General features: G+C 45.8%; 1 protein-coding gene and 1 long non-coding RNA gene across 3 annotated transcripts in view; one reads left to right on the top strand and one right to left on the bottom strand.

Annotated features, from left to right (window-relative positions):
* The window catches only part of LOC146868567 (uncharacterized), a 77,045-nt gene extending 66,506 nt beyond the window's left edge, over positions 1-10,539 (top strand). Inside the window, exon 3 of the long non-coding RNA XR_014963028.1 lies at positions 9,646-10,539. This is a non-coding gene — a long non-coding RNA (uncharacterized LOC146868567). The remainder of the gene's footprint in view (positions 1-9,645) is intronic.
* LOC146868566 (ficolin-1-like) overlaps positions 1-13,858 on the bottom strand; it is a 292,230-nt gene extending 278,372 nt beyond the window's left edge. For both annotated transcript variants that reach the window (XM_085611321.1, XM_085611331.1), the window contains exon 1: positions 13,592-13,858. In XM_085611321.1, coding sequence (XP_085467447.1) covers positions 13,592-13,670 — 79 coding nt within the window. In that variant the 5' untranslated portion in view covers positions 13,671-13,858. The remainder of the gene's footprint in view (positions 1-13,591) is intronic.
* Between the last annotated feature and the right edge of the window lie 1,393 nt (positions 13,859-15,251).

Below are 15,251 nucleotides of genomic sequence, written 5' to 3'. Positions count from 1 at the left end.
GCCCCAAAACATCCAACTTTGCAAAAGGATAAATCCCCATTTATAATTCACTGTATCATTTGGTACACTTTCACTGCTTTAGGTTCTCGCCTTGTCGCCATGAGACCAGGCAGAACTGATATTCAACAACCCCCAGCATTTGGTAGCAACAGCAAAAGACTCCTAAGAAAAACTATGGGCCCCAGCACTACAGTTTTGTTTTTACAATAATTGCCCTGTGGTGAGCCTGTGGTAAGGTATGATTCAGGCACCAAAGAGAGAGCAAAGGTGAGCAGCTTTTCAGACAGTTACTGTACAGCACGTTAATCTTGATTGGCCATGGCACCATTGATGCAAGCTACACAGCACGCCACCCCCTCTCTGAGTGGCAAAATAATGGAAATGGTTTTATGAATCATGGGTGTTGTAGCTCCCCACTGACTGCCTCTATACATAGTGTGAAGGGCTCTAGATCTGGTGACTGGGGATGTAGTGCAAAAGTACTGGCCATTCGGCTAGGCATGTTCCCTGCAACAGTATGGATCATTGGGGCTGCGGGTACTCTCTGCCCTCCAGCAATGCTGTGGTTATGGTCAGTCTGAGTAGAAGCGCTGAAGCAACATAGCAGCCCTAATGGCCAGCAAGGCACTCAGCAAGAGCTTGGTGATGATGCGTCAATGGGATTGGGTGAAGTCTCGCTGTGACCACAGAGGTGACATAAAAAAAAAATAGCACACCCTCCTCATTGAAGCACATGGATGGCCTCACTACAGGCAACATGCTACAAGTAACACCCAATTAAAAGGCATGAATTTAAAGAGGAAATGTTCTTGATGGCTTATTTGTGATGTGAATGACACTTTTATCAAGCAATGGCCAAAGCGGGCTGCCCAAAAAACAACCGATGACGGGCTTTCTGAGTAAAGTTCTAACTTCAAAAAAAGTTTGCCACAAATCTGCTTAGTGACATTCCCTGTAGGTGCAAGCAAATTTTCCACAGGGAGCTAAAATAGGAAACAAAAACGTACACAATCACCCCTCCTGTTACCTCCAGTAAGTCCCACTCAGCGGGACTGCTAAGAGGTCTTCAGAGGTCACGCCCCCTTTCTCCAACCCTCTGCAAACGCACCTCCAGGTGCACCCCTGGTTGGGAAATGAAGACCACTTTACTCCTGAGGGACCTTGGGGGCCAAGAAGCCCAACTGTAAGTCCTACACATCTGTTCCCACATCCGTTTCACATGTATTATCAAATATGGTAAATGCGCCTGTATCCGAGCACCACACATAAGCGGTTCAGGCAGTGTAAGGTGTCCATGAGAACCTTGCAGCAGTCTTTTCTCCCAATTGTCTTCCTTGTCCAACTATGTATCAGATGTTAAAGGTGTGCTGCTAAATAATAAAGTTCTACATTGGGACGCTCAATTCCATGTCTGTTTCAGCATGGGTAACCCTATACATTTTCTATTAGCAGCCCATAATAGATCCACTATTAGACTGTCCAGCTCAACAAAATACTTTTGGGTAATCTTGTACAATGCACCTTGCAGGTTACAGGCACAATTTCAACAAGTGCTACCCTGTCCATCAGCGATAAAGAGAAGTCTCACCAGAAACTGACCGATGCTCTCAAGTCCTCCAATACTCCACAAATATATATATTTTTTTAATTTCGGAGGCAATCTTGATCCCCAAATAATGTATACCTTCCACATCCCATGGAAATCCTACTGCCGAAAGTGCCTCCGGGCGCATCGCGGTCAGGACACCAACTGGTAATAACTGAAATTTGTGGGCACTCACAAAAAGACCGGACACCTCCACAAAAGCCCCTAAAACACAGAAGAGCACAGGAATCAATTCCTCTGGATTGCACATGTATACCAGGGCATCATTAGCATTTATTGATGCAATATGCATCGTCTCGCCCGTCTGGAGCCCCAGGGTTTCAGAGTGTGGCGCAACAGCACTAGCATGGGCTCCATGGCTAGTGCAAATAGTAGGGGTGACAGGGGACACCCGTTCCAGGTTCCACAGTGTAGTTGGAACTGCAACAACACCATGTCGCCTGTCCTCACCCTTGCACCTGGTTCAGTGTACAATAGTTTAATCCATGTTATGATTTTGGGGCCAAATCCTGCTTTCTTCAGTACGCACCACAGGTATTCCCAGTCGACAGAATCAAACGCCTGCTGAATATATCCAGGAATGTCAAGGCCTTCACTCAGGTGTGGTGCATGTAAAACATGGGCTAGTCTGTATACATGGTACTTCTCTGCGGAATTAAGCAGCACTGATCCTCGTGTATTAATGAGGAATGATATGGGAGCAGCCATGCTGCCAGGACTCCACTTAGTATTTTTACATTAACATTTAGTAATTAAAGTGGTCTAAAGGAGGATGCATCTACCGGATCCTTGCCGGGTTTCGGAATCAATGCTATATGGACCTGACACATAGTTACAGGTAGTCGTCCATTTTTGGAGTGCTTCCTGAAATACCTCCAGCAATTTATCAGTGATCACATTCCCATATCCGCCAGTCCACCGGGTAGGAAGGGGGTCCACAACAGACCCCCTCCATTTTATAATTTGAGACCTGGGAGGTGGTGGTCTATGGGGCTGCGGGGGCCACACAGGCCTCCTGAATGTTTCTGGTAATCGCCCCAGGGATGTCGCGGTCCCAAGGGCTGGAGGGGATCCCCCTTGTTATTGAAACTGAATTTCGCGAGGCCCCCTGCATTTAGTTTTAATAAAGCCCCAGGGAGGTGGTGGTCCCCGGGGGTTGGTGTGTCCGCGTGGCCCACATTATAGAAAGTGAATGTCCCTGGGGCTGGATGTGGATATGCGTGGCCCCCCCATTTATATGTAATACAGCCCTGGGGAGTTGGCGGTCCCCAGGGCTTTGGGGGGGTCAGCGCAGCACCCCCATTAATAAAAGTGAATGCCCCAGGAAGGTTGTGGTCCCCAGGGCTATCGGGGGTCTGTGCTGCCCCCGCATTATTTAAGTTTTAAGCCTTGGGGAGGTGGCAGCCCAGGGGCTGCAGGGGGATCGTGCGGCCTCCCGCTTTCATTATAGATAAAGCCCGGGGAGATGGCAGTCCCCAGGGCTGCGGGGGAGGCCATAAGGGCCTCCCCCATGTCAGTTTACATTTGTTTGCCCCTGGGGCAAAGGGGGTGCCAAATGATGCCAAATTATCATACAACATGACCACAGGATTTGGCCCACCCCATGGCTTAATGATAAAGACAGGCGGGAGCCCACCAGTCTTTTTTTAAAAATTTTACAGAGGATCCACTGCAAAATAAATACAATATCTTAGAAATCCCAGCAGGGTCCCTGTATGACCCCCCCACCCTATCTAGAGGGTCAAGATATTCCTAACCTGGCTGCCAATGCTTACTGGTTGAAATGTTGACAGCCACTCAAATTTTAGTAGGATTTGCGAGTCCACTGCAAGGATTCGCGTCCCAGATATCTATATTTTGTTAAGTGAAATATTTTAGAAAATTACTGAACGGGTTGACACCAAATCACAAAAAGCATGCTTTCTGGACTAACATCTAGCTTTCTGCCAAATTTGGTGTAATTCCGTTGAGCAGTTCGGGTTGTAGCCGTGGTCAGAAAATGAAAAAACCTCATAGACATAACTTGGGGAAAACATTTTGGGACACTCTTTTTTCTAAGCCCTCGCTTGACAGATCACCCAGAAACTTTCAACACAGCAGCTGAACCAAAAACTGAAGTTTTGTGAACATTTTTTCAAGATCTGTCAAGCGGCGCCTACAGTGGCGGCTCCTCCGCTATGGCGGAGGAGCGTCGCCTCACTGCTTTTGAGCAGTGTAAAGGAAAGGAACTATAAAATGAAACTTTGAGTTATTATCATTTTATATTGCCGTTGCGGGCAGGTAGGTGGAGGAGTGGTTTGCCCACTCCTAAGTGCGCAATGACTGTTTGGTCAGCCCTCTCGGGCCGCCCAAACCAGTTATGTGCACTTCCCACGTTCTCCGTGCGGACTGCATTACATCCTGCATGGAGAACAAGCCAGGCCCCCATTCCCTGGTTGTGCGTCAAACCAGGATCTTCAAAACCAACCACAACACTGAACTGAATCGTTGTGATCGGTCAGGGGAGCCTGGGTGCTTACCAATTACAATACTGCATTGCAGCATTGTGATTGGTCAGGGCAACCTGGCTGTTCTTCCTGGTGTCCTGTCCCAGGAGGAGAGCAGGGGCAATGAGCAGAGACGGGGGACCCGGCGGAAAGGAAGGTGTATCATTTTTGGGGGGGTTTTTGTTTTCCATTTCTCCACGCCTGCCCCACCCCACCACCCGCAAATCATGCCGGCAACCACTGGTCGCCAAAGTTATGGGCAAAACAAGAAACACTTTTCCTATGGAAACGTTGGTCCTAACTATTACTACCTACAGGCGACTGCCCGTAGGTCATATATGTATATGACCTACGGGTGGTCACCAATAGGTAGTTATAGTTAGGACGTTGTTTCTAGTCAAAACACGTTTTTTTCCTTTGTCAATATCTTTAAAACCATTTGAAGAATCTTTGTAAAAGTTTCAAAACTAATGGCCCACGCACTTTAGCTGCAGTCTGGAACATTTCAGGGTGATTGGTCAAGTGAGGGCCGAGAAAAAGGGGATCCCAAAACGCTTTTTCTCCATGGTAATTTCCATAGGAAACTTTAGACACGGCTACTGCCTGAACTGCTGAACTGAATTACACCAAATTTGGTAAAAAGGTAGCTTTTGGTTAAGAAAGCACTATTTTCGTTAAAGGGTGTAAATCTATTCAGTAGTTCCTGAGAAATGTAAACATTTCTAAAAAAAAATATGCAAATATGGCTGAAGTGGATACGCGAACACTCCCAGTCTCGTGCCTGAGATTTGAGTGGCTGTCAACACTTCAAACCAGGATGTGTTGGCAGCCATCTTGTGACTCGGTTACACCAAGTCATGAGAAAAAAGTAAGGGTGGGAGTAATATGCGTAAGGGACCTAAGCGGAGAGGCACGGAGATGGAACCAATCTCCGCACTCTCAGCATAGTTCCCTTACGCATATCCCGCCTCCCGCCTGCCCTATTAAATACATAAAAAAATACAAGTTTAAATAACCTTACCTGATCGGCGGCGTCCCCAGGCTTCAAACCTCTTCCAGCGCGTCTTCTTCTGCATGCGCAGTTCTCAGAAGAAGACGCTCTGGAAGAGGTTTGAAGCCTGGGGACGCCGCCGATCAGGTAAGCTTATTTAAACTTGTATTTTTTATGTATTTAATAGGACGGGCGGACAACTTCCGTTATGCCCTGAGTGTGAGGAGATTTGCCCTGTTTCTCCGCCTATTATCGCGGAAGGGCAAATCTTCGCACATTCCGTGGGCGGAACGGAGTTGTCCGCCCACCCTTAGAAAAAAGGTGAAAAAAAATTAAACAATTAAGAAAAGGGGTCAGAGTAGAAACACCCTGACCCCCTATGCCTGCTCAGGGGGTCTCACAGGGACTACCAAGGCATTTTGTTTTCAAACAATTGACAATTATGTGGATCATGTCATCAATGATCTTATTTAAGATGTCATGAGTGATGTTACCACTGAGTCACTGACCATGTCATGAGTGATATGTGACATCCTCAGCAGTGCATTGCGGGGGCGCGAGATATAGTTAGCTCAGCTAACAATAATGGCTGAATTTTACAGCTTCTGTACAAATGAAATCGCAAGCTAACTATAACGTTCCTGTAACCTATGTTTTTTTCTGTGAATTTCTAAGGTTCTAAATGCAAATTCCTAACTATAACGTCCCTGAAACCTGTGTTTTTTTCAGTGAATATGCGTGTGTGTGTGTGTGTGTGTGTGTGCGTGCGCGCGCGTGCGTGTGTGTGTGTGTGTGTGTGTGTGTGTGTGTGTGTAGAGAAATTAGAGAGCAAACAATGCTCTGGCAGGCCACTAACTTAATCTGCAAATACTTAAACGTCATTTAAACCTTTAATGAAAACAAATTTAAACAAACTGAGTGTTGCTATATCTGGAGTAATACAAATGTGGTTATCCAAGTGTGCCATAGGGTTGCACTGTAATGACAGGAATGCACATCATTCTTGCATCAGAGCTTTCTAGAACAATACATTTGTGTAAAAAGAAGTGCACCGAGGGTCATATCATGAAGTGCTGGGTTGGCCCAATACAGAGCCTAACACATTTTCTTTTGTTTGAAGTGTTTAAAATATATGCATGTAACTCAGTGTTTTTCGAAGTTAATGCATAAAATGCAGACAGTACAAGTCGGAATTGGTGAGCAGGGGTTGCCTCTCTCAATTTCCGATTTGCACCTCAAATGCAAACAAGCATTGGCATAGCCAATAGGTCTCGCTTTTGGGACCTTATAAGTATTTAGTTATGCAGCACAATATCCTTGTTGCAACAACAACTGTTGCATGGGAAAACACTTATAAGGTCCCAAAGGCGAGACCTATTGGCTATGCCAATGCTTGTTGCTGTTTTTGTGGTGCTGCAATATATAGGGATGTTATTTGTCACAATTTACAGTTTGGATTAGATCATTGATGACACTATTGTTCATAGGATCACGATGTCTCCAGTGACAACTTCTTGCTGCCCAGGTCGTGCCGAGGGGTTCCTTTTCCGGTGGTTCTGCTGTCCTGATTGAGCCGAAGGTCCTGCTGCAGTTGTTTCCTCCCTTTGTGTGTGTGGTTGTGGTTGTGTGTGTAGTTGTGTGTGTGTGTGGTTGTGTGTGGTTGTGGGTGTGGGTGTGGTTGTGTGTGGTTGTGTGTGTGGTTGTGTATGGTTGTGTGTGTGGTTGTATGTGTGTGGGAGTGTGTGTGTGGTTGTGGTTGGTTGTGTGTGTGTGGTTGTGTGTGTGTGTATGGTTGTGTGTGTGGTTCTGCAAACCATTCAGGGTTTCCACATATACTTTTACCAGATTTTGGACAAGGAGTTTCCTCCCCACCAGTTACATTTTCCCCAACAAGACAGCGATTTTATAGACACAAAAATAGGAGACTTTCTGCAGAAGAACGCGGTGGTAATTTGCGACAACAGCCCCAGGGGTTTCTGCAGCAACGTCTTCCTAGTACAGAAGAGAGGAGGTGGACACAGATTAGTCCTCAACCTAAAAGTATTCAATCAGTTTGTCAGCTACAGACACTTCAAGATAGAAGGTTTGTATCTGTTGGCAGATTTATTACGGGAAGGAGACTGGATGGTCCGTTTGGGCCTCAGGGACGAATATTTAACTGTGCCAATCCTTCCGGCGCACCGGCATTTCCTACAATTCCAGTGGAAGGACAGATGACTGGAATATTTGGTCCTTCCTTTCTGGTGTTTTCGGCTCCCTGGTGTTTCACATAGCTGATGAAACCAGCAGTGGCCCATATCAGAGAGCAAGGTATGCGGCTACAAATATATATATAGATGACATTCTCATCATGGCTACGTCGCTCTCCCTGGCATCGCTTCACTTACAGACAACACTCTCCCTGCTACAGGAGCTGAGGTTTGCCATCAACAATTCCTGTGTCCAACCCAATCAAGAAAATTTCTGGAATTTGTAATCAACTCACAGACGGCACAGTTACAAATTCCGAAATCAAAATTACGAGACTTGAAGAAGGAACTGAAAGTAACCTTATCCAAACAAGTCATGTCTTTGTGAGCGTCAGGGAGGCGCTCCAGTGGTGACTAGCCCACATGGATGCCTGGAACGCCAGGGCAATATTCTGTTCTCTCTCGGAGATTGTGATAAAGTTGGATGCCAGCAATTGGGGTGAAGGGGGCTCGCTGTAGAGAAGTATCTACAGGGGGCAGATGGTCTCTTCAGGAATTGTACCTTCACATCAACTGCCTAGAACTTCTGGTGGATTCATTTGTGATTTGGACCCTCGATCTCAAGTCATTATCTTGCTGTATCCTTCTTTGGATGGACAATATATCAGCGGTGTGATATATCAACAAGCTGTGTGGCACGAGGTCCTCAATGTTGGTGGAGATCGCCAATGATTTCTGGCACTATTGCCCCTCTCACCAGATTTCAGTGATAGCGGAATACTTACCTGGTCAAGCCAACACAGTAGCGGACTGGAACTCTCATAACTTGAAGGATTAAAGCGATTGACTCAATCTGGGGTCCATGTGCGATGGACCTGTTCACCTCCAGGCTCAATCGCCAACTAGAGATCTTCTTAAGCTGAAGACCAGACCCTCTAGCGAAGGCCACGGATGGCTTCTCACAATACTGGTCAACAACCTTGAACTATGCGTTCCCTCCTTTGGTCCCTATCCCTAGGGTGGCAAACCAGATATCTTGTCAAGAGGCGGAGATCCTCATGGTCACCCCCCAGTGGATAGTTGAACCTTGGTTCCCCATGCTGTTGGAGTTGGTGTGAGACTGTCCTCTCCTTCTTCTGTGGTGCCCGACAATGCTCCAGGGCCATCAGGGGAAGTTGCATCCACTAGTACTGTCGAAGCAGCTATTCCTGATGGCCTGGAGGCTTTCAGGCAACAGTGAACGTTGCCAGTAATTTCGGAAGCAGCTTCAGATTTCATCCAGCAAGCCTGGGCCCCTTCCACCAGTAAATGGTACTCGTCAGCATGGCGAGGCTTAATGGGTTGGTGCATGGAAAAGCATGTGTATCCTGTGGAGGCAGAATTATCTCAGGTGATAAATTTCCTTTCTCACAAAGCCTCAGAAGGGTCAACAGGCAGGTCTGTGAACAATTTTCGATCTGCCATCTCAGGGGGACAGGCCCATGTGGATGGCAGACTGGTAGGGATGCACCCATTAATATGCAAACTGCTCAAAGGGATTTGAGTAGCGAACCCACATAAGGCGAAGTATTCTTTTTTATGGGATGTTTATAAAGTCTTAGAATTGTTTGAAAGATGGACAGACAATTTGCAGTTATCTAAAAAACAATTGTCGGTGAAATTGCCCATGCTCCTATGCTTATCTTATTATCGATATGTCTCTGACGCGAGAGTTCTTGACTTGACAGGTAGAGTATTCTCCCCGGAAGGGGTTTCTTTTACTATTTCTGCTCGAACTAAAACGTTTTCACATTCCATCGAATATAATGCTTTTCCGTCTAATGATAAACTGTGTGTAGTTACATGTTTAAAGGCATATGAAGAATCCACTCAACCGAAACGTCGGAGGGTTGTACAAGAGTATTAATTGTGTTACAAAAACCTTTCAAGCCTGTAACATCTGCCACTATTGCAAGATGGCTGAGATCGGTCATGGCAGAGGCTGGTATTGACATACAAGTGTTTGTTGCTCACTCAGTGAGAGGCGCAATGGCGTCAAAGTTGTATATGTTAGGTACAAAAGTGTACAATATAATCCTATCAGCTGATTGGTCTTCTGCTTCTATGTTTAAACAGTTTTATTAAAAACCTGTGGGCAATATTTCATCTTTGGCTTTAGAGAAGCATTAACTAGCATAATCCGAAGCCTACTGTCCTGTAATAGAATAAATAATTTGCTAGCATTTGCAAAAAAAAAAATTCGTTCTATTAGGGACACAGAGGCGAGGATTATCCCGCCCACTATGTGATTATCATAACAATTATGATTTATCACCCGCCCTTATGTATGGATGTTTTTTTCCACAGTTATTACTCGTTCTCTTTCTGTTTCAGGTGCAGAACAAAAAGGGGAGTGATCCTTCTCCAAGTTATTGGTCTAAGTTGACACTTCGTGTCCTGGTTCACGTTTGAACTCTCGTTGAACTCGGATAGGACCACCTGTAGAGCTGTCGACGTTGGACGGTTGCAGATGTTAATGGCCAAGAAAGAGGATATTGTTACATGGAGAGTCCTGTTTATAGGGACAGAAAGGCTGTAATTGGTGGACATGCACCATGGCATTATGGGAAATCTATTTTTTTGTAAATACAAATGTTGAACGTTTTCATTGGCTGCTGAAATTTTATCAGTAAAGAAAGAGAAAGCATAATCTTCGCCTAGTGTCCTTAACCCCTTCGCCGCGGCGGGAATTCCGCCGCGGCGCTGGGGGGGCGGGGGGGCAGCGCGGTGGCGCTGTGCTCATGACGGAGCCGCTCCGTCATGAGCCACGGTTGAGCTGTGCTCATGACGGAACGGTTCCGTCATGACTCCGCCCAGTTGCGTTGTCCCCCCGCACAGGCGGGGAAACAGCGCCGCGTGGTCGGAGCGGCCGCCAACGGTCGTGGCATGACGGAACCGTTCCGTCATGAGCACACGGCAACCGTGGCTCATGACGGAGCGATTCCGTCATGAGCGGGGAAGGGGTTAATAGAATTGAAAATTCTTGGCGCATATGCTAGCAACTTTTTTGTTCTGACTAACACAAGTACAATAATGGAATCCCAGATTAGCTTTCACGATTGCGTGAGTCCTTTCTCAATTGATATTGTCCAATAGGAAGTTGCTAGTCATTATGCAGGTCAGTAAAAGCTATAGATGACTTCAAGTTACATCGGCCTTTCATTAATTTACATCCAACAACAAGCATTTTTTCGATACAACTACATAATAAAATACATTCCAAGTTGCATAAAGTTTCATTCAGAAGTAACAATCTCGTTTGTCAAAACATTTTTCTTATCTATTTATAAGGTTATTAACAATGCGCAATCATCTGGTAATATCGCTTTTCCCCACTCTTAATTTTGCTTGATATTTACACTTTTGAAAACCCACATATCTTCACCTAAGCTTCACCTATTCACATCAACGTGAGTGGTAAGAAAGAATACCTTCCATGAACCGTAAAAACGTCACAGAAGTCCCTCCCAGGAAGGGATGTCTCTCCCTAGGCCAAGGGCCATGTGACCAGGAAGTGCCATCACTCTTGAACCCTGCTACCGAAGTCCTACCTCAGGAGTGAGATCACTACAGGCCACGTGACCTGGATGTGACCCACGAGCCCTGATGCTCAGATACCACGAGCTACGAGCTCTAACCCAGAAGGCCTACCCATTGGAGTGATCATAATAACCCATTCTGACGCCTAAAAGGCCAGAGTCTCCCTAAAAAGTCCTCACCTCCAAACCCACCCTGCTTGTATGCCTCAGGAAATGCAGCTGTAGGCATTCACAAACATCAGACTGCCCCAAAGACCCAGCGCACCCTTGGACAACATTAATGTAAATGTCCAATATTTGGTAAACACACAGCTACCTCCGGAGAGGTGTCCCGGCACTGGGGGTCGTCAGGAAGATTAAGCAAGCTATTGCTCAGAGTCACATGATGCTGGGCTGAACGCCGCCGGCACCGGGGATCAAACCATGAGCCCTAGGATCCTGAGTCACTGCCCTGGCTGCTGCCACACCTCTTCCACAAACATAGCCATAGTATCCAGGTCCTTATATAAGTACACTATATAGGGATTTATACCAACCCTGCTTGCAATCTGTAGAGAGGATCTAGAGGGACCCAAGTCTCAGGATGTTAAATAAAAGAGAGTGTCTATATGTATCTCTTGCAAGTCTCCGATACTGCGCATGCTCGCGTGGAAGCTTGCACTGTTACTGTCCTTGTGCTACCTGTTCTGTGTGTGAGAGGGAAGCATGCATTGGGGAAACTTGAGTGGTAGGCATGCTTGCATGTGCAGTTTTTCTTAGCACAAACCTGACTGTAGAGCAAGGGAGGTAGGGAATAATCAGAGCAGGGAGTTGAACATAAGAGAGCAGTGCAGTGGGAGGAAATGTCTGAGATTAAAGAAAAAGTGAACCTCCTTTCTTCTGTAGCTTCCCTTCTCATCTTTCTCATTGTTTTCCATTTACGTAAGGCATGCTGGGGCACCTAATGCCTATGTGGGACTCTGATGCTCTGTGAGTGAGGGAAATGTGCTCTGCTAATGCCCATGTCGAACCTGATTTGTGTGTGAGGCCGGCTTGTGTTCAGCAACATTCACTAACATTCAACACTGGTCCAGTATGGGTAATAACGCTGCATAAGTGTCCAAAAAAACACTTCTGGTGGGAAACCCAGACCAGAAGTACGGAGATTGTGAGGCTTGAAACAAAGGAATGCAAGAAGGAAGGATCCAAAAGCAGGTCTTTTCCATCAATACACCCAGGACCATGAACAACTTAAGTATCAACATGTTCCAGCCCCTCCTGCACTTTAGAACAAGCTGAAGAGACGCTTCAAAGAGCACCCTACAGGATAGGAACTCACTGCTTCCTGCCACCTCCGGAACTATCATGAACATCAGTCCTGGCCTCTCATCTCTGTTCAGAGGGCTAGAGCCTCTACAGCTAAGTTTGCACTACACAAATACCATTATATACACACAAAGAACTGTAAGAAGACAGGATGCAGCAGGATCTCTATCCCCAGTCAGAGAACATGTACAATGTGTGCAACAAGCATCCATGTACAGCGAAGCCACAGGATAAGCGGCGGCAGCATCTGCCTCCTCGGACACACACAACCATGTGCAGCAATAGTTCGAGATTCAGTGTGAGGGAAATAGGCACTCCCTTCACCTACCCTCGCACTACCTCGACTGTGTATTACTCAAGCTTGCTATCATCCTTCCAAGATACACAGTCCAAGAGAGATGGCCGTCAAGTGATACCTGTGATTATTGAGATGTCTTGGACTGAGGCGCTAAGGCTTTCCTCGCAACCCCATATGTAGCATCTAGAGATGTAGCCATGCATGGTCTATGAATTCAAATAAATTAGAGAAGTGGGGAATGAATGTATGCAGTACTGGATGAAGAAATGAGGATGGAAGAATGAATGACTGTATGCAGTAGTGGATTAGGATGGAGGAATGAATGGATTTATGCAGTAGTGGATTAGGATGGAGGAATGAATGGATGTATGCAGTAGTGGATTAGGATGGAGGAATGAATGGATGTATGCAGTAGTGGATTAGGACGGAGGAATGAATGCTTGCATGTATGTAACAGTGGATGAAGAAATGAGAATAGAGGGATACTTTACTATGCAACAGTGGATGAAGAATGAGAATAGAGGAATAAATGACTGTATGCAGTAGTAGTGGATGAAGAAATGAGGATGGAGGATTGAATGGATGTATGCAGTAGTGGATGAGGATGGAGGAATGAATGCTTGCATGTATGTAACAGTGGATGAAGAATGAGAATAGAGGAATAAATGACTGTATGCAGTAGTAGTGGATGAAGAAATGAGGATGGAGGAATGAATGAATGTATGCAATAGTGGATGAAAGGAGAATGGAGGAATGAAAGAATGTATACAATAATGGAGGAAGACATTTGGATGGAGGAATGAATGAACGTATACAAAAGTGGATGAAGAAATGAGAATGAAGGAATTAATGACTGTATGCATTAGTGGATGAAGAAATAAGGATGGTGGAATGAATGAACGTATGCAATTGAAAGATGAGCAATCATAAATCCGCAGGAAAGTCTCTAGGGGTTCCTAAAAATTCACACTGCTTAATTTTGATCCAAGTTTCAATTGGATTGCTTAAAACCAAGTGTTGGGGTTTTGTATAGTTTTAGCATCAAACGCATTTGAGGTAAAAACGCTTCTTCAAGGAAATGATGCAAGGCTCATTGCAGAAAGGTTTGCTGGCAGGTGCTTGTGTGTGGTTTGCTCACCTGGGCAGGTGTCTCCAGCTCTGCACAGCGTCACCGCGCACAGGACAAAGAACCCTGTGGACTGTACAACCCCTCTCATAGCTACTGAAGGTCTCGCAGATGGGTCAGTCCCTGTTCCTTTCGAGCTCTGAGAGCCTAGTACTTGTTGAACGTCTTTTTCAAGTAACAGAAATAACCCTCAGGTCCTCCTTATATCAGTTTGACACCCCCTTCTGTTCCCTCCCTGGCTCGCTTGACCGCCACCTTCCTTTCAGCACCCTACACCCTAATCTAATAGATAAATAACGTCTTTGTGATATTAACCGCAGGGTCATGAATTGTGGCAGCCTTATTATCCTTTGTCTCGCTCTAACTCAAGCGTGACATTTTGGATTGCCTCCAAGCTCTCATTGGCTGTTGTTTGCTCAGCTGGTGAAAGAGCCCTTTTCATTGGCCGTCGACCAAAGATAACAACGAGCTAGCTCGTCTTTCAACCTTACGCACCAAATTTTTACGATTCCAGTAATTGCGTTTTTTTTGTTCCAAGTCCCAATAAAATAGCCGCTCCCAAGGTTCAGTCAACATTGCATACGATTTTATGGTACTCACAATAACTTCACCTGGCGCCCCCTTGATTGCAGCTGTTTGAAGCCGCCCCCTAAGCTCATGGGCAGACTTTTTAAGCAGCATTTAGCAATCCCGGGGAGGGCAAGCAGGGTTAAATAAAGAAAAACCTTTTATTTAGTTTCATGAAAAAGCTCAAAAAATCTGGTGCCTCTTAATAAACGATCAAGGTTCTGCTAACTTTATAGTTTTTGGAGTATTTCCAGGGGTAAACATACAAACGATTTTAAAGAGTGATTTCTGGTAACAAAAGAATGATATTGTAGATAGACCTCACTTTTATGTGGGTCTCAGGGCCGTCTTGGCGTTTTCCGCCCTAAAAATGACAGAAAGGCAAGCAACAGAAAGTTTATAGGCTCTGGGTTCACAGCAGAACTATCCCACGGGGGCCTTAAATGCTGTGCTATCTCCCAGACAATATACGATTTACAGGTTATGACTCATTTTGCAAGCTATTCCTCTTTATAACACAGAAAGTGCAATCGCAGATCTCATGCAGTTAAACCTATCTCACAGGTTCGAGTCTCGGAGAGGAGTTATGGCCCAAGTTACAGGATTCTTACAAGAGAGCTATGCTGTCTGTCAGATTCTAGTCCCATTATAGGCACAACACCCCACCCACACCACAACAGAGTAGGCATGCATGAATAAACACACAACACAACTTTTGTTTGGAGAAAATATTACCGCAGGTTTATTCCATTCAAAAGTATGCAAATATGCTGGGTTAATTTACGGGCGATCCAAGGGCAGGCAGCTGTACCAAACTATGCTGCCCTGCCCGCCTGAAGAGCCAAGCACTGTGGAGACCCCAATCAGCATTACCCTTATAAGGGTGATCCCCTTACTGGATCATGTGACACATTGGTCCCTTATTACTCATGCCCCTTTCAGGGCGGAGAGTAGCAGGGCAAGCCCCCGGTTGTTCAGGCCCACAACCGCCAGAAGGTCTAATGGGGCGCCAACGTAATTGTTCCAGGACCCTCCCATGAGGCTCCTGGAATTTGGTTCTGGCACCCCTATTGTGCTCTTGCAGAGGTATCCTTTGTACCCATAC

The sequence above is a fragment of the Triturus cristatus genome, chromosome 1_2 (assembly GCF_964204655.1).
Source record: "Triturus cristatus chromosome 1_2, aTriCri1.1, whole genome shotgun sequence".
Classification (NCBI taxonomy): domain Eukaryota; kingdom Metazoa; phylum Chordata; class Amphibia; order Caudata; family Salamandridae; genus Triturus; species Triturus cristatus.
This window is presented reverse-complemented; position numbering and strand designations above follow the sequence as displayed.